Source organism: Curcuma longa, chromosome 3, assembly GCF_044706935.1.
Source record: "Curcuma longa cultivar G26 ecotype Majalengka, Jawa Barat chromosome 3, ITB_CL_G26_1.1, whole genome shotgun sequence".
NCBI lineage: Eukaryota > Viridiplantae > Streptophyta > Magnoliopsida > Zingiberales > Zingiberaceae > Curcuma > Curcuma longa.
The window spans coordinates 5,012,855-5,039,973 of NC_133863.1; the positions used below are offsets into that span (position 1 = coordinate 5,012,855).

Genomic DNA, 27,119 nt, shown 5'->3' on the forward strand with positions numbered 1-27,119 from the left:
CTTCGTTGAGATTCGACTTTTGTCCATTTTGACAATTTTGTTCTATCGTAATCAACTCAATTATGTTCCGAGAGTCAATTTATCAATATTGATGGTTGTATGGGATGAGCATTATCATTCAAAATCAATCTTTGTATTCAAATCAACACTGTAATTACACATCCAATTAAAAATAAAAGAAACAAAAGTCCCAAAAATAAGGTTTCCATGCCAAGCAAACAAGATTAACACTCAGTTTTCACTCAAAAGGGGGGAAAAGGATGAAGTCTTCGTTTTTCTTCTCTTCCAAACGAATTCAGTATTGTTTTTCTTCCACTAGTTTCTTCATCTTCGCCATTATCTACAATTGACCATCTAATTAATTAAATCCTCGGATCGCCGCCGGTTACTGCTAGCTCTAGGCCACGGCGATCCCTCCCCGCTTCATCATCTGCTTGAACTCTCCAAAGCTCACCCTCCCGTCGCCGTCGACGTCCACCTTGCTGATCATCCGCCTGCACTCCTCCTCCGCCGTCCTCCCCCCCTGCGCCACCCCCAGCGAGTCCAGCACCGTCTGCAGCTCCTCCACCGCGATGAACCCGTCCCCGTTCTGGTCGAACACCTCGAAGGCCTCCCGCATCTCCGCCTCCTCGGCCTCCCCTTCCATCACCGCCTGGTACAGCGCCGCGAACTCCTCCGCGTCCACGCACCCGTCGCCGTCCACGTCAACCCACTCGATCACCGCCTCCAGATCCGTGTCGGCGATGTAGATGCCTAGGTTCTCCAGCGAGTCGCAGAGCTCCTGCTTGCTGATGCGCCCGTCGCCGTCGCGGTCGAACATCTGGAAGACCCGCGTCAGTTCGGCAGGTGATGTGGCGGGGGAAGCTTCCTTTTTAGTAGAAATACTAGTCGAAGACAACGGCGTCGGTTTCGGCGAGTGCCAAGACGAAGGCAAGAGGAGGCGGAGAAGGGCATTGACATGATGACAGAGGAGGGAAATCCTCACGAACAGAGTCGGAAATGGGATCGAAACGAGCTCCATTGTTGCTCAAACAAGAGACTGGAACTGCAATCGGAGATGGTCGAGGCTCGATCGAGGCTTTAAAGCCCGTGCTCTGCTTGCGTCGTCGTCGTCGTCGTCGCCCCCACGCCCTTATTTCTTATTTCAGAAAGCGCGTTACAGATATAAAATTCGACCGTTGGAAGCGGATCGGGTGGATGCATCGGTCAGCGGTGCGCGCCAAGGAAGGAAGAGAGCCGCCGGATCCAGATCCAGCGGTTGGATCGAGATTTCTGTCGGAGGGTGGACCGGCACGTGACGACAGGAGGACGCCGGTGGGTGGCGCGGCGTTGATTGATCGGGGGTGGATCCGACGGTCGGGGCCAATTGGGAGGAAGGAGATGGGCGGTGGAGATGACGACAGAGTGGGGATGAACTGGGAATGAGTTGTCGGTTGGTGGTGGTGGAGTAACGGATATATAATTATGATCAATTCAGCTAATATTAATATTTTATAAGGTGATTTAATTATCTCGGGACATAATTGAGTTGATTACTACAGCCGATCATGTGGGACCGCTAAGGTGACAGATTCCACCTTTATGCAGAAGAGTTGATTACTGCAACTCTCTTGTAATGTTCGTCGAGATTCAAATCCTTGTTCTCTCCTACAACTCTGCTCCGTCGTAACCATCTCAGCTATGCCATGAGGGTGGCAAATTTCACTTTTGTTGAAGTAGAAGGTGATTTAATTACTAAAAGCATGACTATTAATTGAAATCAATAATTTTCAAACACAATTATTGGAATTTTAAGGACTTTTTACCCTTAGCATCAATAAGTAGGACCATTAAGTAGGTGTGCTTAATTCATAATAACCATACTTACATAAATCTCTTTCACGAGGCTACTAGAAATTCTTAATTAATAAAGAAAGGTAATCTTCTTGAATCAGATACAACACACTTCCACACAAAAACATTGTAGAGACAAATCTATTCATAGAGAGATTAGTTAGGATCAAAACACAGCTTAATTGTATCTGAAATGACAATTAAAGTTGATAATAGGTGTAAATCTTGCATGGATGATACATACTTGAGAACTTCACAAGTAAATCCATCCATTGACAGATTAAGATTAGTACCTTCAAGAAAAAAAATGATTAGCATGTATAAAACTTTCTGATTGCCCCCCCAAACCTGATTAATTAATGAAATACTTACCTTCTTCCACCACAACCACTCTCCCTTTGGCAATTGAAGAACAGTGCAGCAACAGGGTCCCCAAGGTTATAAAGCTGTAAAAAATCCCTTGTGTTGAAGTTTTGCCTCCATCCCGGTGCATAGACCGTTTGTCGAACCGATTGCCGAAACAGCACAAACACAAATCGATGAATCCCAGCGGTTGGCTGTGGGCTCTCATAGCAAACAATCTCATTTCCTGGTAAGATGACGCATAGGAAACATTCTTCTAATGTGTTCAGATAAATATGGCAATGTAACTAGTAATCTCAGTCTTTCAGTAATTTATTAGCCTTTATGACTAAATAATTCTTCAATTTATTACCAAATCAACAACACAAGATTTCACTTTAATGGTTATGTAGATGTAGATCCTGATCTCACTCACCAAAGCTAGCATTAGTTGTTTCTGGGATGTCTGTCACCAACCTGAAAGAACCAAAAAAAATAAAAAAAAGAAGCAACTATTAGTTTCTTCCTTTAACTTGGAAATTCGATTGACTTCAATTTTCTTCTAGTTTTGATCTCACCAATGAAGGTGCTCCCTCTTTGTTGGATTACTGGGGCTTGGTGCATCTGGATCCACCATAACCTTCTCAAACACAGACAAAGCAATCGAAAAATGAATTCTACTATAATACAACTTCTGAATCCTAGATACTTCATAGACAACGTCTTACATGCAGATTCTTGCTAGTAGTTAAATAATCAAACCCTATTAGGAAACCCCAGAAGTAGAAGAAACCCCTGGTTTGCATATCAATTTTTTACTATTTGGATCCACTTTATGTTGGTTGAACAGTGCAATGGCTACAAGTTTTATGTACTTACAAGTGTATAAAGGGTCCTCATGTCATGGCCTCTGATCTCAACCCTTGGCTCCTTAGCCACTACAGAAGGCTTCAGTTCAGACCCAGTCGTTATTTCCTTGTTGTTATACATGACCCGAAAATTTGCTGTCTGGATGAACTGGTCCAACACATCACCAATCACATTCCCTATGACGAGAGGATCCCTCGACATGACTAACGACAGAGAGGTTACTGAGAGATTTTGAATGGTCCTATTCCTTAGCAGTGGCTTGGTGGTAGCGTGGATGAATTGGAGGTCCATTTATACTGCTGCAAATGATTGGAGGCCTCCAATCTGACATAAGAACTGGAATTGGAATCTACTTTTCTTCAGTATACGTAAGAGTATATAAAGAGTAGGGTCTCTGTCAGGGTTGAATAAAGAGCAAGTGGATGAGCCACTGCATGGTGAGTAAATCTGGTTAGTTATTCTCTAAATCTGGAACCTCTTGAATGAATGATTTGTTCAGCAAAAAGTGGATTGCCTTTTGACTTGCCTCCATCCAATCTTTGCTCTGGGGATCAAAGGAAGTGCTCAGCTGTATGCCTGAAGCGCTTGAACCTAGCAGCTCACCTAAGGCTTTAAAGTGATTCCATGAGCTCAAAAGCAGGAATGTGAGATCACCAAGTATGTATCCAGTTGAAGCAAGGAAATGACCTCTTTCCATCCCATAGGGTGTCAGGGAATAGGGTGCTGCGATTTGACAAAGATTATGAAAGACCATTTATGTGCTGAGAGAATGAACTGATTTGTATATTGAAATGAAGTTACATGTTTGAATTTAGATTGGAAGTGCAGGCTGCAGAGTTGAATCCAGGGAAAAAGTAGGTTATCTAGAAAGAGAGAGAGGAACCTAAAGTGATCATGATGTGTTGATTTGGATGCCACTTGCAGCCGCCATTTCCAAACCATGTGCCATATTAAGTTGTTTTCATCTGAAAACTATAATGATAGTAGTTCTTCCATGAATGGAAAAAATTAGAAGTTCATTAAATTGTTGCAAGGAAAAAAGCTCATCCTTGAAAGCCTCAATTGTAGTAATATTTCAGGTCTTACTTGCTTCCAGTCAATGTTCAATCAGTAATGCATATTTCAACCTCGTTGCAGGGGTACACTCAAAACTATTAAGGAAAGGAGTTACCTTGTCAAACATCACTCGCACTGTGTCTGTTAGAGTTAAAAGACACCTACTTTTTAGACTGCTTGAGCTCAGTGGTGGATAGAGTGTAATGGTGCGCTGGTACAGATGTCATTGTTCCACTACTCTAGTGTGATAAATGGATGTCTAGCAAGCTTCAGGTACAGCTCCAGCTCATTCATTTTTGTGTGCCAAACATGGCTGGAGAAGTCCTGCAGGGAACAATGTAAACCAATTAGGGCATTAGTTCAAACTTGTGTGAATAGCACATTCTTAGGTTTCCTGTACCAAACACCAAAATTCCAATATTAATGATGGCAGAGAGGAAGAAGAAAGGTTTAATATTTCAACAAGTCCTAATTTTTGTTTCCTTTTATAAAAAAATAGTTATACATAGGAAGATATGGAGAATTATGGCACACCCAGAAAGAAAGAGAATATATGTAACCATAAAAAAACATAGGTAATGAATAATAGAGAATAAATTGAAAAGCAAAAAAGAGTGCATTGGTGCATGCATCTTTATAAACAAAATGTATATACCTACCTATCGGAACCTCTCATGTTTATCTATCACCTCATTTGCAACCGTTTGCCTCTATTTTTACGTGCTAAACAGTGTAATTGAATGTTAAAAAATTATTATATGTACTTTAGATGTTTTCATGACATGTTATGCTGTGGCCCATGATTCTATTGCAACAAACATTGTTAATTAACATAATTTACATTGTCTAGAGGCATCTAGCCTCCAATAATTTCTGTACATGAATGGCATGCAAAGTACCTAAAATGCATCAAACTTTTTGGATTAATTATTTTTGTCTTCCTAATTAAGAATTCTGACTTAGGCATAGCAAGCCCAAGAAATAATTACAAGTCTGGAACATCTAACTGGAATTTACTGGCTAAGTATAGATAGAAAACATGAAATAACCCAAAGTTATATCACAGTGACTGATAGTAGCTTTTCCTCTATAACATGAGATGAAATTTGATACACCATATATATCAACCACACCAATAGTAATTCTAACCACACCAATGGTACATTTTGACTTTTTTGGACCTAAGACCTCATGCCAATGGAGATATCATATGTTTTAAATGTGAGCACTACTTCCTTTGTTTAAGGCAACCCAACAATCCTCGCCAACTAGGACTTACTTCCCTTTTGATGTTAATCCTCGACCTACCACTTCCTTTGTTTAAGGCCAACCCACTTACTTAGCTCTGATACCACTTGTTAGTGCCTGGTAAAGAGAGACCTTGCTCTGATACCACTTGTTAGTGCCAATGAAATTAAAATATCTCCACAATGGCATAATATTGTCCACTTTGGGACTAAGCCCTCATGACTTTGTTCTTAGGCTCTCCCCAAAAAACTTCATGCCAATGGAGATATCTTCCATCCTTTTAAACTCATGATCTTTTCCATGTGTTTTAGATGTGGGACTATGTTTGCACCCTTACAATCCAACAAATTCCACATGTGGAAATGACTATCAATCGTATAGAACATACATATATTTCTACCCTGACTTAGTATACTAGTGCTACTACATTGGATTCTCATTCTCTTATTTTCTTGCACACATAAGCTACAGCCTTAATTTCTTCCAATCAGGAATCGCAAGAGATATGCATGCATGGATGGAATCTCAATAGGTGAGGGCAGGTATGTCAATATATTCTCTAGGGTGCATTATTAAAAAATTAAGACGCAACATCAGGAAGGGCAGCGTGCAGGAAGCTGAAGCACTACAAACGCACTGCCCCATTTAAAATTCATGCAGCTCTTCATTACAAGGAATATATGGACAAAAGGACAACTTTATAATTATTAGCTAAAGGGATGTGACCTTTGCACAAGTTAACTAGTCATGGTTAAAGAGGTTAGATGTAGCTTGCCCTAACCTATATATATATTAGTCAAGATTAAAGTAAACAACTACTAGAAAATTGAAATTGTTCTTATATAATGCCTTTGTTCATCCAATGTCATTCTTTGTATTAAAAATGCCTAATAGTTCGGAAATAACTTGATGTCACAGATAACTCCTGTTGCAATACATATGCCTCATCAAAATATATCCTCCAAAAGTTAACAAAAACTTGAAACATTATGTAAAATTACAATAAGATTATCAACTCCTGATTCAGTTTATTCAATTGCTATAAATAGCCCACTAAATCATTTCATTTTGAGGTTTCAGAAGCATCCCCAAGTCTTCATCAATCCTTAGGTTTCCAACTTAAAGCAAAGGGGCAGTACCAACCGAATCAATTGGCAACCCAGAATGAGGTCTCAGAAGCTCCATTCTGCATATCATAAATTTCAATCGCAAACCCAACAAATTATCAGCCTAATAATGTTTCAGCCAAAAGAATCGAATTCAAGCTAGCACTATACTGGTGATTCATAAATTCATCATAGTACGTTCAAGTAATGCATCCCTGACTGTCAAGATAACAGATGGTGAAACAGATGATTCGCTTCCTCTTACTGAATAGCAGGAGGTCAAACAAATAAGATGGCAGTGTAAAAAATAGCTCTTTTGCCTTTATTTTGTACGAATAACCAAGGCACTCCCGCTAACAGGAAACGAGAATATGTTCATAGCTACACTTCAGAGTCGATGGTTCACCTTGTCGAGAACAAATAAGCTACTTCGACCTGCAACTGAAATCACTGATACCAAAAATTGGATAAAGCCCGACCTCCTTTACTCGCCTTCCCGTCTCACTCAGAGAAACCACAAAACGTAATTGAAAGAGAAGATCAAATTAAGAATTATCTGAAGAGGGTCTTGAGAAGAGCTTGGTAAAGAGAAGACAGTGAATGATACCTTGAGTGACTCTTCGAGACGACAAGAAGAGAGATCGTTACGGGTCATATTTCAAATATATATGTAAGACATATTTCATAGCCCCCACGGGCGGGGTCAGTTGGTCAGGGCGTGGATGCTTGCAGCATGAGGTGGGCGGTTCGAGGTCTCATGGTTGCATTTGCGATAACATCAATCTGTGTCATGTTTCAAATTCCTCGGCCACCACGCCCTGGTCAGTCCCGCATTCACCGTGATTTACTCCCCCTCATACTTGTGTCCTATTAATCTATTATATAACAAACTTTGGGTTGGCCAAATCCTTGTTTTTTTGGTGGGGGGGCCGCTAGGTTGGCGGATCCAACCTTTTGCAGCATATTTCATAAATATATTTATAAGAGATTTGATATTCTGTGCGACCCGCGCTACGCGACCCTGTGAATGACACAGCCGATCCATCGCCGTTGCCGCCGCCCTCGCCGCGCCGTCCGGCCACCGTCACCCGCCGGCCCAGGCACGATCGACGCGCCGCTCACCGACACTTCAGCCGACATCGGATTCCGACCGGATTGTGGTCGAAATTCGACGCAATTTGATCGAAATGCAGCCGGCAGTGGCACACGCCGGATTCCGATCAAATCGCGATCGGATTCCTGCCAAATCGCGATCGGAGACCGACCAAGGAAGGATCGACATGCGACGCCGGTCCTTCCTCGGCCGGTCTCCGACCGCGATTTGGCCAGGAATCGACGCGTACCACTGTCGACCGCGTTTCCGATTAAATTGTGTCGGATTCGGCCGCGTTTCTGGCCAAATCCGATCGGATTGCCGACCACAATCCGATCCCAGGCCAACGGCTGACGATGGCGACAGCAAGTGGCGGCGTCGATCGTGCCCGGGCCGACGGTGCATTCCCACGGACGGTCAGATCTAAAGCGGCGATCAACGGCGATGGATCGGCTAAATCGCGTCACGGGATCACGCAGCAGAGATCGCGCAGAATATCAAAACTAATATACTATAAATATATATCTAAGCCATATTTTACCCCTGTCCACTCCATTTAGTTTAGTTTCCCATCTAAACCGTCAATTATATTCCGTCAATTGAATTAAAATTTGATCTGGCACGACCCATTCTGCCCATCTAATTCACTCAGCTAACTCTTAATACATGCTTTTTAGATAAAATTGATAAATATATCTTGTTTAGAATGCAGAACAGCACAGAAAGAAACCACCTGATGCCAATGAAACGCAGGTCACATGAAAAATAAGCACAATACCCAAATATAAAAGGAGATGAGATCAAAGTTACATCGAGGTCGTTCATCGATATTAAAGGCATCGAACCTATCTTATGAGTCGAAAGATTCTCATCTTGTTAGCCCTGAGCCCACTTCCACCAGTCCTATAAGTTTTTCAGGCCTAGCAAGCCTTTCTTCTTTAATGCCAGCCATCAGAAGCTTCAGCCCCGTCGCAATCATTTCCATTCTAGCCTTCAACAAACTTTATCTTCGACCCTACACTGCGTGCACAGATAATAACACAGCCACTGAGACGTATTTCCATGGTTGATCTAAAAAATACAGACTCTTATGATCATAAATGGATCGTAAATGCCAGTGATGCCTTATCAGAGTGCAGTGTAAAGGAAGCTACTTTTTCTTGAGAATTTATTGAAGCACTGTTGAGAGACATTGACGAGAGAGAACAGACAAATGCAACAACAGTGAACCACAGGAATTGCATCCAAAGCACACTCGTGCCTTATGTTAATCTACTCGTTAAGAACTTAAACCGACTTAAAAGGTTCATTGCTTCATGAGCTATGCAGTTTAATCTCAAAGGCAGGTGTTGAAGTGGAGGAATCTACTGAAAGTTTAAGATTTATGTGAACAAAAATTACAAGCAGAAGTAGATGAGAAAGAAGTTGCTACAAGTAGAAGATCTGCCTCAATGATCAATCAAAATGAGCATTAATCTGTTCGAACTTGAAATGGTCTGGTGGTTTTACAAACAAGAGAAAAGGTTGCAACTTTATACCTTCAGATCTTGATGATCTTGGCAGCCTTGATCACAGGGTTGGCCCTGGCGATCTCCTCCCTCCCGACGGTCTTGTAATCGAAGGAGCAGTCGTGAGCATCGGAGTAACGGTGGCGGCCGCAAAAGAGATCGCCGCATCGGCACCGGAATCCGGTGAGACCGACCTTTCTGTGGCAGGTGGAGCACCTGTTGCTGAATCTAACAGGTGGCTGGGATTCCTCTCCCGGTTTGGGCGATTCCTCGTCAAGAATCGGCGTGGAAGAAACCGCGATTGGTATTTTGGGGGCCGGCGATTCCGATCTCTGAATAGGGGAATCCTCGCAAGATTTTGGGAGAACAGAAGTCGGAGGTGGGGAAGACGGTGATGCTGGAGGCGGCGGCGGAGAAGCAGAGGAAGAGGATTTGAAGATCTCCGCTTCGTCTTTGTCAAGGTTACAGCTTTCTCGAGCCATTCTAAATTTCTTCGGAGAGATCAAATCCACCCAAAAAAAATCAACTTTTTCCGGTAATCAAGCAGACCACAACGATCAAAGAGCACAAATCAACACCGACGATCGGAATCGAGAAGATAAAGCTCCAAAAACAAATCTAACAGGGAAAAGAAAGGTAAAAGCAGATCCTTTAGACGGATTACAAAATCTCAAGCTTCAATCGGACTCAAGCGCTCAAATGAACCCACAAATCAAAGGTAGAAACACGCAAATACCAACAACATCAACAAATCCCGATCGGAAGGTGCGAGGAACGGCGACAGATACAGGGCAACAAGGGAGAGAAAAAGAAATGGTAAAGGTAGGAGCTTCGGAGATGGTGGAGAAAAAGGTGAATAATAAATAACTCCAATTACAAAAAAAAACATGAGATTACACTTGAAATTACAAAAAAAGAAAAAGAAAAAAAACCTCTATTGATCCAATAAATTAATTGAAGCCACCCATGATTGAGTGGATTCTGTGATCTCGATGTGCCCTGTTCGCTCATCAGCCAGCTGAACCCATCTCATTATCATCCTCCACCTCTACAACATGATAAAACAAAGCAAATGATCAACCACAAATAATGCGTGCTTATATTTTAAGTAGTTAATCGTAAAGAAATAGTCTTGCTTGCCTTGCCCTGTTTTTCTTTCTCGTTGTGTGTAATTGTCTCTCACTGTTCTGTTCCAAGAGGAAAAAGACATGACTTTGGAGGCTAACTTGGATGCATTGGCACCATGCTCGAGTATAAAGGTGAACAGTGGGAGGGGAAAAAAAAGTTGTGGGCGACAAGCAAGAACAGTAGAGCAAAATGTACAATTGTCTTCATGCAATTCACTTCTTGTTGTGCTCCGAGAACTAATGTTGGACATACCATAAATATGGCAAGGTACAATTATGAAATATTACACAATTTGAATCATTGTCAAATTAAAATAATTTGCTGATGGTCTTTTTTTTTTTTTATTTGCTCGGATTCTTCCTCTCTCCGAACATCTCTAAGTCGAGATTACAATGAGTCGTTAGGTGATCAAACTCTGATGGCCTATGAAGAGATATAAGATTGATTGATATTATCGGTGCAATCACTTCAATGTTCAGGCATAGCTGAATTGGTTACGACGCAGTAGAGTTGCATAGGGCAAGGGTTTGAATCCTGGCGAAGCCAGGCAACACCCTCTTGCGTCGTGATCAATTGCAGTTTCTCGATTTACCTTTTCATAGATGGTCGTAAGGCCAACCATGTGGAGCCGCTAAGGTGGTTTGCAGAAAAGTCATAATTAAATCGAAAAGAGAGAAACTCATAAAGATGTGAGAAAGAGAAAAACAGAAATAGTGTGTGTAATGAAGAAGAGTTATCTCTGCATGTAAAAAACTGACGAAAAGAAATCTCCATATGATTATCCTCAGAAAGATGGTTAAAGAATAGAAGAGTTTGAGCCGCACATTTGAGAACATTCACATGGGCAACACACATCCACCTACTCTTCTTCCGAGGGATGGTTAGAGGACAATCATTAGGAGGAATATTCATGTGAACACATCCTCTAGATATCCATTTGTCAAGTAATTAGGGGGGTCAACTATTGAAAAGATTCTCACCGATTTGATTGAACATCTAAGTTATGTTTCCTGAGCCTCAAATGAGTTGTCATTGAAGGAGTGCTAAATACTCGGATGATAGATCTCAAGTGATTTGCTTGAGTTCGAATAGGAAGTCGCTACATGCAAACTAAGTACTTGAAGATACTAATCCATATTCAGTGTTCAAGGATGCAACTCACCATTAGTGCTCAGGGATACTAACCCGAGCAACCTTCTTGTGTCCGATTGGAATGTTATTAGACGAAGGTTAAGTGTTCAGGAGAAGATATCAACGATTTGAAAATATTCAAAAAAAATAAATCTAGCTAGTCGAGAAGTGAAATCGGCCTCTCGAAAAATAACTCGGGTACCATTATTTACCATGTACAAAAGTGTATGAATTTGTTGCTTAATGTTCGTTAACGGAGTGTCCACTTGTTTCATTACTTTTATTGGGGTATCTCGATGATGGCATATTCGACAATGCCATCAGAGAGGATATTGTTCTATAATTATGAAGGTGTGATCCGCTTTTGCATCAAAAATCTACATGAGTAGTACATGAGGAAGGCAGCAAGCTACAAACCCGACAACGTGGTTCGGGTCTGGTGAACAGAGCCCAAAGTAGAGTAATGGGTTATCGGATTTGTGATGGCCCAACCCAATTAACGGCCTAACCGTGGAAAGCAGAAGCTGCAAGCCCGACAACATGGTTCGCGGGTCGGGTCTGATGTGATGATCTTCGTGAACAGAGCAGCCAGTGCTCATCTTCATTCTTCTTGAGCAAGAAGGCAGTCTTCTTCTTTTCTTCATGAACAAGGCGGCAACTCTTCAACGGCATTTCAATTCACTCACCTCCTCGTCAATCTAGGGTTTCTAGCTTGCTTCCTCGTCGTTCTAACTCGCGAATGATGAAGCTCGATTTGAGTGGATTTGAATCGTGTCCTCTGTTTCCCGGAGGCGTCGTCGCCGATCTGGGCGAGAACCCCTTGGCGGCCGCTCCGTTCCAACTACCGGCCTGTTCTGATGTGTGTCCTTGATGAATTTTTCCGTTTGTTTTTTGCAATGGATACGGGTGTATTTTCCGGCGTGTTGATGTCTTCTTTCTTTTCCGTTTGCTTCAGTTTGATGGTTTCCAAAAGGACGCGATCCAGATGGTGAAACCGGCGAAAGGGACTACTACGCTCGCCTTCATCTTCAAGGAAGGGGTTATTGTCGCTGCTGATTCGCGAGCCACCATGGGAGGATATATCTGTAAGCTTTTATCTCATTCATTCAGAATGCTATCCTAGTTTCAAGTATACTATGGGGTTTTTTTTAATACCTTTTTGTGTTCTCTGGTTGATCTGTAACATTTCCTAATCGGCTGTAGTACGAAGAGCATTGCCCAACCTCGTGTTGTATAAAAAGTTCGTGAAATTCAAACAGAGAACAAATTACTGCGTGATAAAAACTTTTTACCTGAATTGATCATCTTGAGCTGTTGTTCTTTTTGATAACTTTCTGAGTAGAAATTGGTATTTTACCTTGCAGCTTCGCAAAGTGTCAAGAAGATCGTTGAGATACACCCGTATATGCTCGGTACGATAGCTGGAGGTGCTGCAGACTGCCAATTTTGGCATAGAAACTTGGGAATCAAGGTATAGCTGTACACACTCTATAGTAACAAAAAGTGCCTGCAATACTGTAACTACTGATTTTGGGATTGTTTTCCTAGGAAATTTTGTTATTTTAATTTTGTTTCCTGTGTAGTGTCGCCTTCACGAACTGGCAAACAAGAGAAGAATCTCAATCACAGGTGCCTCACAGCTATTAGCGAACATACTTTACTCATACAAAGGAATAGGCCTTTCAGTAGGAACCATGATCGCTGGATGGGATGAAAAGGTATACAAGTTCATTAGTCTAATTCCCTTGCTATGCAAGGGTTTTGTAATTTTTTATAGATTAATCACACCAATTTAAAATAGTTACTATTAAGAAATTAATTAATATGATATACACATTACTACCCCAACTAATTTTAAAAAGATTAACATGATAAAAGAAAAAAAGTTAATAGAGGAATATTTAATACTAATGGATCCCAAATAACTAAAAAAAATTAATAGAAAAAAAGGAAAACATTGATGAGGAAATATCTAATGCTAAGAGACCCACCTGTTGATTGGGATTTATCATTTATATATATATATATATATATATATATATATATATATATATATATATATATATATTTTGATATTTTTAATTGCACCTGTTAGCCGTTCGGTTACATGAACTTTCTTGAGTTTAGGGTCCTGGGTTGTACTATGTTGATAACGAAGGTGGTAGGCTCAAGGGAACACGCTTCTCAGTCGGCTCAGGAAGTCCATACGCTTATGGTGTTCTCGATAGTGGGTATGTAACTGTTTTGCCTTTGGTTTGGTGTTTGTTCTTCCCATTTCATGGTGGTTTAATCTTTTAACTAATTTTTGTTCATTTTGTCACTTAGATATCAATTTGACATGTCAGTAGAAGAAGCTGCAGAACTGGCACGCAGAGCCATTTATCATGCAACTTTCCATGATGGAGCTAGTGGTGGAGTAGCAAGTGGTATGCCTTTCATTTTTGTTTTCTTTGTTGGTATTCCTTTAGTGCTATTGCATAATTATAAATTTTTCTGGAACAATGCAATGTTGGTTTTTTGTTTTTTTTGAACTTTACCTATTTTTCACACCTTCGTATATATATGTGTAATAACCTTAATGAAATGAAGTTGCCTTTGGAAAGTCTTTCAACCCTGCCCTTTCTTCCTTTTTCTGTCATATCCAAAAAATGAGCTTTAGCCAGCCAGATAGCTGTGATTGATTCTATCTGCCTATATGGAAATTGAAAATAACTGGCTTTGCTCTGGTGCTACTAATTATTGGCTCTAAGATTGGGTTTACTTGGGTGGGAAATTAGGAGGATGAGGATAGATTTACAATATTACACAGAACTTCATTCGTGTACTTTTTTTTGTCACTTTCCTTCCCCTTGCCCTTCCTATCTTTTCATCAAAATAAATCCTCCCTGATCAAACAAAATGTTTTTCATTTTTCTGCTATACTTGCTGTCCATTCGTCACTCTGTACTTGGATCTCAGTTGTCGATATGATTTTGTTAACACTTACATTCTCAGTTTATCACGTTGGACCTCGAGGATGGAAGAAGCTCTCTGGTGATGATGTCGGAGAGCTTCATTACAAATACTATCCCGCGATACGAACACCTATTGAGCAAGAAATGGCTGATGCTTCGGCACCTTGATGTTCTCTCAATTCCCTCAGCCTGAAACATGCTTTGCGCAATAAAACTAAAGACGATATCAATGTAAAATATTAAATCCTGTTTTCTTGTCCTCATTCAGAAAATCCATATCAATTTCATGTCATATTCAGGCCCAAATAATTCAGTTGGTAACATCGTTTCGGTTGTGGAACTTCAAATTGATGTCTATGATATTTGTTCAATTCTGATGGTAGTAAATATCATCACTAGAGACAATTCTGAAAACTACCGAAATATATCATTTCGGTAGTGGTGTAGCTTTCAAGTATGTTTCTCGTACCGAAGTTGGTGCTGGTACAATCATCAGCTTTCCTTTACAACATTTGCAAGCATCTGACTGTCGGTCGTCCAACCCATTTGGACGTCCAAACTGTACGTATGACAGATATAAATCTTATTAATGAAATAGTTCACATAAACTGCTAAAATAATTTATATGATATATTTTATTGATGCTTAATTATATGTTCGGAACTTTATAGGATTATGCAAATATACCCAGTAATACGGGATGCTTGTCTACTAATCCATGAACTTTTTATCGAACTTCCATCACTCCACTTGGGTCCCAACGATTAAATTTGGGCACTTCTTCTTCTTCTTCTTCTTCCTCCTCTTTGCGCTCAGTCCAGTCCGTGGTCCCATGACAGCCCCTGTTGAGATGCATCTAGTAGTTGCAGTGGCTACATAGAAAAAGAAAAAGTGCCTTCGCTTTCATGAAGTAACAACCAAGTTAAAGCGTACTCCCCGCTTTGCTTCCCCTCTACTCTCGTTCCGAAGACGCCTACGCTTCCCCCCCCCCCCCCCCCCCCCCCCCCCCCCCCCCCCCCCCCCATTGATTCCGTGTCCCGCTCACAAATAATGCCTCTCGGTTAAATACTACTCCAAAGCCTCCCTGTTAGCGTTAAGCCACACACTTCACTGCAAGCAGCTGCAGCGGACGCGATTGCTGGCTTGATGAAGGGCAGCATCGGCAGCTCGAGCTTTTTTGCCAGCATTTGTTTCATAATTCACATGATTGAAATGGCCAGGAGATGCGCGTCGTTGTCGCCGGACGGGCTCATCCTGCTGGCTTTTAAGGCCGCCGTCTCCGACGACCCCTCGTCGGCGCTAGCCGGTTGGAGTGAGGAGGATGACCACCCGTGCCGGTGGCTGGGCGTCTCCTGCGCCAATGTGACCGGCTTCGCCTACCCCCGCGTCGTCGGCGTCTCCATCTCCGGCAAGAACCTCTCCGGCTATGTTCCGTCGGAGTTTGGTAATTTACTGTTCCTCCGCCGGCTCAACCTGCACGGCAACCGCCTCGCCAGGCCCCTTCCGCCCCAGCTGTTCAACGCCTCCTCGCTTCACTCCATCTTTCTCTACGACAATCTCATTTCCGGGGAGTTCCCCGCCGCGGCGTGCAATCTTCCTCGTCTGCAAAATCTCGACTTGTCCCGCAACGCCCTATCCGGACCGCTCCCCCCGGATCTCCGTAACTGCCGCCAGCTCCAGCGCCTGCGTCTGGATGGGAACGGGCTTTCCGGCGTGATCCCTGCCGGGATCTGGGCGGAGATGGTCAGTCTCGTGCAGCTCGACCTGTCCTCCAATGAGTTCGAAGGGCCCATCCCGCCGGACATCGGCGAGCTCGACTCCCTCAGCGGCACGCTGAACCTCTCACACAATCGGTTCTCCGGACCGATCCCCACCTCGCTGGGGAACCTGCCGTCCACGGTGAATCTCGACCTGCAATACAATAACCTCTCCGGTGAGATCCCCGGGACGGGATCGCTGGCCAATCAGGGCCCGATGGCGTTCCTCAACAATCCAGGACTCTGCGGGTTCCCTCTCATGGTCCCCTGCGAGGCGCCGGCGGCACCGGAGGCGGAAGTGCCGGTACAGTCGCGGGGGGAAGAATTAGGCACCACGAGGGAGGAGGGTCGGAAGGGAATGCGAAAGGGGCTGATCATCCTCATATCGGCGGCGGACGCGGCCGGGGTTGCGCTGGTTGGGCTGGTGGTGGTGTGCGCGTACTGGAAGGCGAAGGACCAGGAGAAAGGCACCGCGAAGCTAGGAGGCGGCGACGGCGGAGAAATCAGCAAGCGGCGGTGGTGCGGGTGGGCGTGGGCACCGGCGGGGAAGGAGAAAGGCGGAGGCAGATCGTCAGTGGAGGAGGGGGACGAAGAAGAGGAGGTGAGCGGCAGCGGCGGCGGCGTGGAGGGGGAACTGGTGGCGATGGACAAAGGGTTCAAGGTGGACTTGGAGGAGCTTCTTCGGGCGTCGGCATATGTTCTGGGCAAAGGAGGGAAGGGGATCGTCTACAAGGTGGTGGTGGGGGATGGCACGGCTGTGGCGGTGAGGCGGCTGGGGGAGGGCGGCGGCGTAGGAGGAAGGTATAAGGAGTTCGCAGCGGAGGTGAGGGCGATGGGGCGGGTGAGGCACCCCAACGTCGTGCGGCTGCGCGCCTTCTACTGGGCTCCCGACGAGAAGCTCCTCATCACCGACTTCATCTCCAACGGCAACCTCGCCGCCGCTATTCGAGGTCATCACGTCTCTTTCAATCCTCGTATTTATACTTCAGTGTCTTACTCTGTTTCGTCTCCATCCAGGGCGATCGGGGCAGCCGAGCACGGTGGCATGGCCGGTGCGGCTCCGCATCGCGAGGGGCGCCGCCCGCGGCCTGGCCCACCTCCATGACTGCGGCCCCCGGAAGTTCGTCCACGGCGACCTCAAGCCTTCCAACATCCTCCTCGACGCCGACTACAACCCCTACATCGCCGACTTCGGTCTCCTCGTCCTCCTCTCCCTAACCACTTCCTCCTCCCACGCGCCTTCCTCCTCCTCCTCCTCCGCCACCGCCCTCATCGGCGGCGCGCTCCCCTTCACCTCGTCCTCCTTCTCCGGCTCTTCCAAATCCGGCCTCCTCGATCGCCCCAACCCCTACCGCGCCCCCGAGACCCGCGCCTCCTCCGCCGCGGCTGCCCGCCCCTCGCAGAAGTCGGACGTGTACTCCTTCGGCGTGGTGCTGCTGGAGATTCTGACGGGGAAGCCGCCGGAGACGGCCCCGTCGACGTCGGGGGAGCAGCTGGCGCCGGCGCTGGTGAAGTGGGTAAGGAGAGGGTTCGAAGAGGCGAGGCCGCTGTCGGAGTTGGTGGATCCGATCTTGCTCCGGGACATGCACGCGAAGAAGGAAGTGGTGGCGGCGTTCCACGTGGCGCTGGCGTGCACTGAGATGGATCCGGACGCGAGGCCGAGGATGAAGACGGTGTCGGAGGACCTCGACCGGATCGGGCCAGGGAGGAAGTGACCACGTGGCTGGCGAGGAAAAATAAAGTTGCATATTTTAGATCTTTTGCAAAATGAAAAAATAATAATAATTCCAATTACACACCAAAAAAAATCGCAATTATAAATAGATTTTAAAAAGCAGTTATTGTTGGAGTTTTGAAGTGTCCTGGTAGAATATAAATAGATGGTCGAGTATTTGTACTATATATTCTTTGTGGTACTAGTTTTTTTTGAAGTAATTAATGTGTTGAAGAAGAGAAAGAGAGCTTCTAATTAAGAATTTCCACTTGAACAAAAGATGTAATTTTATCCCAGCTAGTTTACATGATCGATCTTATGATGATCTGTAAGGAGATAAATCGAGAAGTTGTAATTAGTCACGACAAAGAAAGGTATTATCTCGGCTTCATCAAGATTCGATCCTTGTCCACTTCAACAATTCTGTTCCATCGTAACCAACTCAACTATGCCCCTAGGGGCAAATCCTAAATTACACATATCTTCCAAACATAGAATTCATCATAGCAATAGCTAAGAATTTCCAAGATAATGGGCTTTGATCATGATTTATGTTTCAAGAATTGTGCATTGTGCATGCTATCACGGTTTATTGAACTTATGGGTCGACTTAGATGATTCAGAAGATCTAAGGATTGATTTTCAACAAGTGCAAAATGTTCCGTTGGTTGTCTCACCCTCTCACGCGATGATCAACCCGTAAGGTTTGCCATAATTGAACTTATTGAGTTAATATAAAACACTAGCTCTGGACGGACAAGCACTAATAGGCATTATAAAGGGGCTAGCACTTTTGAACACAAGACTCAGACAGGAGGGTTCCACTTTAGAAGACAAAAAGGACTCGATTGAGGCTGCATCCCTGACCTAGAAGGGGCAGTGGATGAGTGGGGGTAGCTAAAGGTCACTATTTTGGCTGCAAGTTAGCCACATGGAAAGTAAGGGTGTCAAATGAGTCGTGAGCCCAAGTCGATCAAGTTATGATTGAGATTCGCGGAGTCGGGCATTCTTAGTAGCTTCACTTGAGGCACAACATGAGTCTAGACATAACTCTTGAACTTTGCCTCAGCCATCGAGGATTAGGTCACACTAGACCAAGATGAGATGAGGCATAAAACTCTTTGAGTTTGTTTTTTCTTTTACTTTGCATGATCGAAGCATACGATACTCATATGCTTTCATCTGCTTGGCACTAGTTTCTGTAAACGACACTTCGATACAAGGTTCATAAATAATTAATACAACGATTTTATTTCAAATTGTCAAGCTCTGAAAACTTCAGAGAGGGTCTACACAGCTTAAAGGAAGCATGCATCCCTATGCAACTCAAGTTGATAAACAAAAAGGCATATTATATACATGAGGACTTCTATTTGCTGCAATTATGCATAGAAAAAAAACAAGAACAAAAAGAAAACAAATGTGAGAAGAATAAGTGACTAATCATCAATTCTCCAAACCTCACGGAGCAACTGGTATCTGATAGAACTGAGTTTGTCATTTTCTTTGTTCCCAGATTTTGGACTAGTGGACTTGTCATTGATGATGGAGGATAGAGGTGAATCCAATTCGTCGAGCTCATCGTCGCTCTTGTGACATTTTCGGATGACAGACGATCCAATCCTCGTAAGTGAGTTGATTCTTATTTCTCCGATGAAGCTCTCAATTGAGGTAGTTGATGGTGGAGAGTAAATTATAGGAGATGCATTGTTTGGAATGTTTCTTATCTCTTCCTGGCTGCTCCCAGAATATTCCTGATAATAATTGCAGATCAAGCATAGTATAATAGATTTCTAGGTAAAATATACTGATCTGAGTTAGGATGTTAATATACACGGAATGCGATGATTGCAATAAAATTTCTGAAGTTTTCTTCATAACTAGATTAATTACATCTAGTGACTAGAAGTAAGAGAAGTGCTCATAGAAACATTAATTGATATAGGATTACAAAATACTTCAAAATGGGCACTTGAAGTATGACATTGAAGAGAAAGCATATATATTTTTCTCAGTGATATTAGATCTACTTCAGGAATCGCAAAGCAGAAAAATAATTGATGAATTTGACTTGCTGAATGTTAAATATCATATAAACATGTTCAATGACAAGCAAAAGATCGATGTAATTGCAGATCGACATAAATTGAGAACTGAGGATGGGCAAGTTTTCATTACTAACCTCAGATTCCAGTGCTTGAAGGACAGCATTCGGAACTGGATCTGGACAAAATTCATCGGGTAGGAATCTATTAAGAATATGGTTGATCACGTTTGGACTAAATGTTGAGCATGCCTTCAAAGATAAACAAGAAATAGGATCACATTTTCCAACAATAACATATATGGTCCCATACAAATTAGAAATCTCTGCAGCTAAACGGATGGTAATAAAGTATGGGCAAACCTCTTTTCGGATTGACTTTTCTAAAAGCATATCCTTTGGAAGCATTAGAAGATCACTAAGTGCATTCAATGAATGGAAGGATTTGAATGATTTAGCAACTGATATCTTATCGTCTTGACTGTTGCCATCGGCATGAGATTCATCCACATCCATACCAAACAAGTCTGTCAGCCATCTAGACCAATTTCCAACCTAGCATGAAAGCAGAGATCAAAGACTATATATCAAACGTGACTACATAAGAATGATGTATCTATTACTCTACATTGTCACCAATAACAAATGAGAAATACATAGAACAGAACAGTTTGAACACCTAACGATTTAATTATCTTAAATGCTTTTGCAGAACATTTATAACGATGTAAATTGTGTATCTATAGAGGTGTGCTAATATCACTTACAGCATTTTTAAGTTGAGCTCCAGAACCAAAGCTCAATGAACCTGTAGGAATAGGCAGAACCTTGGAATCACCAATGGGGTCTGACATTGGGTCTGTAGGGATGTCATCATCTGATTCACGTAAAATAGCATTGAACATAGCTACATCAAGTCTTGCCACACATTGTTCCATGACCTGGGAAGAAATGCATCTTAGGATTTGAATTTTATTAACTGCTATAACTGATGTTGCAAATTGTAGTCACGAAAGTTCCCATAACTATAGAAGTATATATCTGATTACTGTAAGCAGAATTTTTATGGAAAAAGAAACATGGCTTGCATTGGCAGGAGTAGATTGGGAAAACAGAAATATAATGAGGGTTCCAACAAGTGGTGGCCAGACTTCCACTTCTGGAGGGACAAACTAATTATGATGAATTATATGTAGAAGTTTGATGAGGTAAGTGGAACTTCTATTTAACATAAAAAATGTATGAGTTTCTAAGAACTTTTAGGACCAAAATTTTGGAGATGCAAATTAAATAATGTGTAAAAATTTAGGGGCAATTGTGTGTGTGTGTGTATAAGACCACTAAAATCAATCCATTTTGGCTGTGAAGATGATGTAAGACTCAAACATGTTTTCTGATATTTGTGAAATCAGCATACTTAAAAGCCTTGATATACATGTGAACTTCCTACAAAGGTTTGAATATAAATAATTCAATGGTGCATCTAGTTTATTTTAAAAAAAAACATTTTTTCATATTATAATAGATGGCTACCAATTCCTTTGATAAAGGTTGAAGATCTCTTATGCATCTCGTGAAAACATGATGTTGCTACTTCATTTGGTGGATGTTACCCAATTACTTGTAAATCAAAACTCATCATTGATGACACATGAAGATCTATTATCTCGTTTGAGGAGAAACTATATATTTGTATAATAGTATAAACAAGTCCTGGTAGGCATACTTTTCTATCATATCTACTGAACTAAATAATTGCTATCAACTCAGACTTAAGTTCAAGGTTTCAATATGATGACTTCCTCAAAATAAATTTTCAATTTAATAGGAATTAACTCAGACTTAAGTTCAAGGTTTCAATTTGATGACTTCCTCAAAATAAGTTTTCAATTTAATGAGAATCATGGCATATTTTAAAGCCCAAGCAGAAACCCAACCAACCCAAAATGACAAAGCTACTTAGAAGGGGACCTCTTGGCATTTAAGCATGCTTAATAAATATCACTTAATAATGTGGGACTAATAGGAGGCATTTCATCCTTTCCTCACTTCCTTAATATCTTCAACATGTCTAGTTCAATATACCCCTTAAGGCCCAACATTGCTAGGAGGGACCGACTTTGATATCATGTTAAAGCCCAATAGGAAGCTCAATCTAACCCAAAATATCAAGGCAGTTGGATGGTGAACCATTTGGTATTTAAGCATACTTAAGTCTGATATAGTGAAATAGGACTGAGAGGTGAAATTTCTGCATCTCATGCTCACTTCCTTGCCTTTTAACATAGGATTGAGAGGTGACCACATTATTATCTCACTGACACAAACAAAGATGACATTGTTCAAAAGGATCCATGATAATATACACTACAATCTGCACTCACTGACACAAACAAAGATGGCAGCAATAAGTAGAAGCTCACACTTACCATTCTAGATAACAACGGCAAGCATCCGCACTCAAGCCCTTCACTCCTAAGAGGGCAAAGCAGTTTAGAGGTATCCTTGAAAGCTTTCTTCCAAATTTCTAGGGACACATTTGTTTGTTGTGGATAACCCATGCTTGGCTTCTTACTGAAGCTTTTGCTCGAGAATGAACCTAACTGTTGTGCACTGCCTACATGGCCAGACTGCATATATGGAGTGAAAATCTGCAATAGACACTGATGTCAGCCATCCAAGAACGCAAGTCTAATACTGAATAATTACATGGTAAATCTCTGAAATTGATCATACAGAAATAAAGAATCAACCTGCCACCACACATATTCAATAGTTCGAGAGAATATCCAGCTTTCAATCTTTTCCAGTACTGAAATGAAGGTGGCTGGGTCATCCCAGTCTCCAAAACTTTCAGAAAAAGAAAACTTCCCATTCTTATGAGAGACAGATTCCCATTTCAAAGGGGAATGCTTGCTCCTAGGTAACTTTACAGATCCATTATATTGGAGCCGAGTATTAGCAGATTGCTTAGTGCCTGGGTATTTGATTGTTTCTGTCACTATGGTTCTCAGAACAATAGTGTTTGATAACCAAAAAGTCAACCTGTTCAAAGTAGAAATCAAAATGTTACTATTAAATGTAGAGAAGCATTAACTAAAATATAGTGAACTTGCAAATTCCAAATAATATCGAAGTTATGTAGTTTATCCGTCAGGTTACTATTGAGATAGGAACTAGCAATTGCATGAGAAAATTTTAGATAGGAGTTATGGATGGTAATCAGACAGTCTTCATATTCTATACATTATCTGCTAACAATAGTTGAATCTGTTAAAGAAAAAGGAATATCCTACATGCCTTGCCACATCATTTCCACATGCTTTTGCAACCAAAGCTAGTCCTGATGCAATACTCCTAGCAGCACTTGTCATCCTTTCTGTTGGCCATTGTCTTGAAGCATGACTATACATCCTTGCAAGCCTTCTAGCAGGAGTGTGGACCTTCTGTGCTGAACTCCCATGCTCAGCTGAAGAAGAGTAAAGGGCTATCTCTATAGCAGCAGCTTCTCTCAGCTCCGCTTCAAGTAACTTGACCCTGAGTTCCAATTCATGGACTTTGTCATTGGAAAGGCTCCTTCCATTTCTTCTAGGAAATTGTTTCGCTTTACTTGAACCTGAGCTTGTACTTCTGTTGTCATCCCTTCCATCATCAGTGCCAGAATTTGTGCCAGTATTAGACACATCTTCTTGGATATCAACTTCTTTAACATATTCCATATCCTGTTCGTTAGCACCATATGTTATGCTTCCCATTGAGTGTGGGGGTGATCTTACAGAAAGCTTCATGGTCCTCAGCCTTTCAGTACTAAAAGAGCTACTGTGTCTCTCACGTAGAGATCTCCAGTTAGATAAGTTTGCATCAGTTGATAAAGTACCCTTACTTTGCTTAGTTTCTCTCTGCTGAATGATAGAAATATGTTCTACACTTGCAGTTGTACCGATAGGATTTTCAAGGGCATCATTCATAGTTTGACTAATAGTAAGATGATCCTCATCCACTTCTGCACCAAATACTAATCCAATCTGCTGTTCCTTGAAAATATTGTCTGCAGCATGCTCATTTATGCTTTCCTCTGAATCATTTATACTTTCTTCTGATTTTCCGTTCTGCTTTATATTTGGCTCTGATTCAGATATGTTAGAAACTTTTGCCTGGAGTGTGAAATCAGAAGATTCAACTATTTCTGTCATCAGATCATTATCTTCCACACGTACCTGGACTTCTACAACATTTTCTCTGCTACTGCAACCTATTGATATTTCTTCAACTTCCTGATTTAGAGAATTTCTATCTGTAGCATCTTTTGTGTTGCTAGAGCCAATCACTTCCTCTGGAATTTTCTGGGTTGAAGATGAAGATGAAACTGTGCTTATGATATTTGATTCCATGATGAGCGACAAACTAGTCTCTGACTCACCATGGGTCTCATTCATATTTTCTTGGCCCTTAGTAATGCTTAAAGAGCCTACTGACACAAACTCAGGTAAAGTGTTGCTTTGATGAAGTGCAGCATCCTTTAGATGGGGTTCTTTTAATTCTAAACCCAATTTTGTGGGCACGGACGGCGAACATAATTTGGATTCAGAGTCACTCACCACTCCATTTGGATTCATTATCTCAGGTACATTCTACAAAACTTAGAAGGTCATTGCCAATCACTACCTCAAAAAACAAATTGCATATCCAAAATGAACAATTAACTGATATTTAAATGTTTCGATTAACCATCAATATTACTGACCCAGTTATTTACCTTCAACAAATTGTAAATATAAAATTGATGGCAGGCTATAACTGAATAATTTACTGATATCTAAATTATTTAAATTAATCATCAATATCCAATATGGCAGGCTATAACCGAAATATTTTTTGATGTTTACCTTGTTCTCTTCTGGGTCACTATGAAGCAATGTATCTGCTTTGACCTCTTGAGCAGATGAGTCATCAAGAGATGAAAGGGAAGAGACATCATCATCAGTGAAGGATGCGATTTCATTTTCCTCAACATTCTCCTCATTCATCAACTCTGATACTGATTCCTTCACATCTTTATCCACTGGTACCTCCTTTGAGAGACTCTCTCCAGAAGTAGAACCCATGCCTGCATCGTCCATGGGTTGGATTTTAACATACAACACTGGCTGCATTACATTTCTGAAGCTTCTCTTGCTGGTCACTGGGATGTTAGCAGTCACAGCTTCTTTTACTATGCCATATTCTGCCAAGTCGATTACTGCACTGCCCAAATGCTGCCCCTTAAACTTATCCCTCCTTGGTTCATACAAGTTGAACTCGAGTGCATTCTTCTGAAATGCACCTTTTTCGTCACCTTTGCTTGAACCTTCTTTTAATAATGTGACTTGAAGTTTGAAGGACTCATTAAATTCAAGCTTCCCTTCGTCTGCACCTGATCCGAGGTCAGGGATGACAATGCACGTGGACCCAGACTGACGGTTCCCATTCTCCCAATGCAGGACCACAGAGCGCAGCGATTTCAGGGACTGGGATGGTGGCCATGGCTTTATTTCATGGATGTGGATTATGTACTCCACATGAACTGAAGCGCACTTCTTTTGCTTTGATCGCAGACCAAGAACCATGACTCCAAGATTGGATTTCAAGGTGGGATACTATATCTCGTTATGCCACAGACGTAGAACAGAGAGACTCTGAAATTTCAGTCTTGATAGCAGAAGTAAAATTCCATTAGAAAAGGGGGGAAAATTCAAGTCAGGATTCATGTCACAATTACCGGAAAAAAAGGAAAATAAATGCTAATCCCTATCTAGTGGATCCAACGAATTGTTCTAGAAACAGACAACTAAGCTCTAACAATAAACTAAAAAATGAATTTTGTTCTACTCTGGTATGAAGAAACACTACATAGATCACATAAATACGAAACAACAAGAGGCACAATGTGTCAAATTTTACCCAATCAAATCAAAGGGGAGTTTTTAAAACTATTCTACATCAAATTAGTCGTAATTAACCCAAAGAAAAGAAGAAAGAAGAAGAAGAAGAAGAAGAAGGAAAGAACTCCAGCTTACTGCTTGCTCATTTAACTAAAACGTATAGGCTGCTTAGTAATTAATAGACGAGGTTCACTTCTGAGGAAAAATCCCTGGTCCAAGCAAACCGAAAATAAAACCACAAGAAATCCACGAATCTGAAATCTCAAAGAAACCCCAAAATGTCACCACCATCTCAGAGACGAGAGCTCGCCTAGCAATGCCATCGGCAAGCAAGAAAATCAACCGCCTTGTTGCTAAAACAAAAGGTCCAATGAGAAATCCAAGAAAGGTCAAAAATTTCAGCAACCCGAGCTCAAAAAAACGTCCATACGATAGAGAAAACGCGAGGAAATATCACCTAGCGGCGCCAGCCGGGACCTGGGCCGACTAACCGACCTTCGGATCACCCCCGCCTCTCCGCATTCCCGGCGGTGGCACCTCCGCTTCCGGCGGTGGTCAGACGAAGACGGGGCTGAGTAGAGGCCGCCCACGAGGTGTAAAGAAAGACACCCGAGGAATTAGTAATTCATTGTAAGGTTTAAAGAGAATAATTTTAATAAAAGCGGCAGCCGTCGCTATCGTATAATTTTTAGGGGATTTTTTTTTTTTTTGCATCTTAAAATTTATCCCTAGGGATGTCAATTAGACCCGGACCCGATGGGAAATCCGTTCTCCGATCTCATTTTGATCGGAGAATCTCCGAATCCGAGAAAGCGGGGATAGGGATGGGGAATCCCCGAATCTCGGAAAGCGGGGATGGGTCGGGGATGGTATTCCAAAAATTCCTCGTCCCCATCCCCGAACCCGACTTTGATAATTTCATTCATTGAGATTCATTAATTTGATTATATCCTTATATCAAATGAAAAAATAAGTCATATTGATAATTACTTGTTTGAATACTATAGTTTTATTATTTCTAAAACAAATAATATTTTCTTTTTTTAATTAATAAAAAAGTAATAAATTTTAAAAAATACTTTTTAAATATGTTATATCGGGGATGTGGATGGATATGGGTATGGGGATACCCATGGAAATACCCACGGAGAAAACCACCTCCGAAATCTGTGGGGATCTCCGAAACCCGCTGGATACTCGAAACCCGACGGGGACGGAGATGGTATTTAAATTATGATACCCGACGGGGATGGGGACGGGGATGGTATATGAGTTTGGGTTTTGGAGACGGGGATGGAGAAGGCTTCCCCGCCAATCCCCGGAACCCGTTGCCATCCCTATTTATCCCCCTTTTCAAAATATATCTAGGTTTAAAAATAAAATAAAATTGTTTATTACTTTGTTGCCTTAGAAA

The 27,119-nt window shown here is 42.0% G+C and overlaps 6 protein-coding genes across 8 annotated transcripts; 2 read left to right on the forward strand and 4 right to left on the reverse strand.

The window, feature by feature from the left end:
• Positions 1–134: 134 nt before the first annotated feature.
• On the reverse strand, positions 135–1,060 carry LOC141825205 (calmodulin-like protein 3). Its single transcript, XM_074712590.1, has one exon. It carries the CDS (start codon positions 1,019–1,021, stop codon positions 398–400), a length of 624 nt encoding a protein of 207 aa, XP_074568691.1. The 5' UTR covers positions 1,022–1,060; the 3' UTR covers positions 135–397.
• A 1,141-nt stretch (positions 1,061–2,201) lies between these two features.
• Positions 2,202–12,620, reverse strand: LOC141823187 (protein VERNALIZATION 3-like). Of its 2 annotated transcripts, none has more exons than XM_074710451.1 (5): positions 12,601–12,620; positions 3,055–3,238; positions 2,754–2,815; positions 2,612–2,652; positions 2,202–2,422 (listed from the first exon to the last, which is right to left on the reverse strand). In XM_074710451.1, exons 1-5 carry the CDS (start codon positions 12,618–12,620, stop codon positions 2,202–2,204), a joined length of 528 nt encoding a protein of 175 aa, XP_074566552.1. The 2 variants fall into 2 exon arrangements, with proteins under 2 accessions (XP_074566552.1, XP_074566553.1); XM_074710452.1 differs by lacking the exon at positions 12,601–12,620 and adding an exon at positions 7,582–7,595.
• Positions 8,308–10,105, reverse strand: LOC141823186 (zinc finger AN1 domain-containing stress-associated protein 15-like). The gene is made up of 2 exons (XM_074710450.1): positions 9,087–10,105; positions 8,308–8,568 (listed from the first exon to the last, which is right to left on the reverse strand). Exon 1 carries the CDS (start codon positions 9,536–9,538, stop codon positions 9,089–9,091), a length of 450 nt encoding a protein of 149 aa, XP_074566551.1. The 5' UTR covers positions 9,539–10,105; the 3' UTR covers positions 8,308–8,568; positions 9,087–9,088.
• LOC141823185 (proteasome subunit beta type-5-B-like) lies at positions 11,937–14,640 on the forward strand. Its single transcript, XM_074710448.1, has 7 exons — positions 11,937–12,174; positions 12,271–12,400; positions 12,680–12,786; positions 12,899–13,033; positions 13,443–13,546; positions 13,641–13,741; positions 14,310–14,640. Exons 1-7 carry the CDS (start codon positions 12,055–12,057, stop codon positions 14,435–14,437), a joined length of 825 nt encoding a protein of 274 aa, XP_074566549.1. The 5' UTR covers positions 11,937–12,054; the 3' UTR covers positions 14,438–14,640.
• A 775-nt stretch (positions 14,641–15,415) lies between these two features.
• LOC141824555 (receptor protein kinase-like protein ZAR1) lies at positions 15,416–17,977 on the forward strand. The gene is made up of 2 exons (XM_074711862.1): positions 15,416–16,976; positions 17,044–17,977. The coding sequence occupies exons 1-2, from the start codon at positions 15,416–15,418 to the stop codon at positions 17,739–17,741; spliced, it is 2,259 nt and encodes a 752-aa protein (XP_074567963.1). The 3' UTR covers positions 17,742–17,977.
• A 1,001-nt stretch (positions 17,978–18,978) lies between these two features.
• On the reverse strand, positions 18,979–26,218 carry LOC141824187 (uncharacterized). 2 transcript variants are annotated; one of them, XM_074711430.1, is made up of 9 exons: positions 26,163–26,218; positions 24,671–25,472; positions 23,085–24,415; positions 22,538–22,829; positions 22,214–22,435; positions 20,552–20,725; positions 20,148–20,339; positions 19,923–20,036; positions 18,979–19,494 (listed from the first exon to the last, which is right to left on the reverse strand). In XM_074711430.1, exons 2-9 carry the CDS (start codon positions 25,388–25,390, stop codon positions 19,180–19,182), a joined length of 3,360 nt encoding a protein of 1,119 aa, XP_074567531.1. In that variant the 5' UTR covers positions 25,391–25,472; positions 26,163–26,218; the 3' UTR covers positions 18,979–19,179. The 2 variants fall into 2 exon arrangements, with proteins under 2 accessions (XP_074567531.1, XP_074567532.1); XM_074711431.1 differs by lacking the exon at positions 26,163–26,218 and having other exon boundaries at positions 24,671–25,766.
• Between the last annotated feature and the right edge of the window lie 901 nt (positions 26,219–27,119).

Excerpts from the sequence above, each read along its gene's own strand:
- LOC141823187 (XM_074710451.1), bottom strand. The coding sequence starts at position 12,620 with ATGATCAATTCAGGTAAAAA. Across the intron at positions 3,239-12,600 it reads ATGATCAATTCAGGTAAAAA|GGATCCTCTCGTCATAGGGA; the intron begins GTTTTTATCACG and ends AGTCATGTCGAG. Across the intron at positions 2,816-3,054 it reads TGAGGACCCTTTATACACTT|GTTATGGTGGATCCAGATGC; the intron begins GTAAGTACATAA and ends GTGTTTGAGAAG.
- LOC141823185 (XM_074710448.1), top strand. The coding sequence starts at position 12,055 with ATGATGAAGCTCGATTTGAGTGGATTTGAATCGTGTCCTCTGTTTCCC. Across the intron at positions 12,175-12,270 it reads AACTACCGGCCTGTTCTGAT|TTTGATGGTTTCCAAAAGGA; the intron begins GTGTGTCCTTGA and ends CGTTTGCTTCAG. Across the intron at positions 13,742-14,309 it reads TAGTGGTGGAGTAGCAAGTG|TTTATCACGTTGGACCTCGA; the intron begins GTATGCCTTTCA and ends TTACATTCTCAG.
- LOC141823186 (XM_074710450.1), bottom strand. The coding sequence starts at position 9,538 with ATGGCTCGAGAAAGCTGTAACCTTGACAAAGACGAAGCGGAGATCTTC.
- LOC141825205 (XM_074712590.1), bottom strand. The coding sequence starts at position 1,021 with ATGGAGCTCGTTTCGATCCCATTTCCGACTCTGTTCGTGAGGATTTCC.
- LOC141824187 (XM_074711430.1), bottom strand. The coding sequence starts at position 25,390 with ATGGTTCTTGGTCTGCGATCAAAGCAAAAGAAGTGCGCTTCAGTTCAT. Across the intron at positions 24,416-24,670 it reads GTGACCCAGAAGAGAACAAG|AATGTACCTGAGATAATGAA; the intron begins GTAAACATCAAA and ends TAAGTTTTGTAG. Across the intron at positions 19,495-19,922 it reads TTCAAGCACTGGAATCTGAG|GAATATTCTGGGAGCAGCCA; the intron begins GTTAGTAATGAA and ends AATTATTATCAG.
- LOC141824555 (XM_074711862.1), top strand. The coding sequence starts at position 15,416 with ATGAAGGGCAGCATCGGCAGCTCGAGCTTTTTTGCCAGCATTTGTTTC. Across the intron at positions 16,977-17,043 it reads CCTCGCCGCCGCTATTCGAG|GGCGATCGGGGCAGCCGAGC; the intron begins GTCATCACGTCT and ends GTCTCCATCCAG.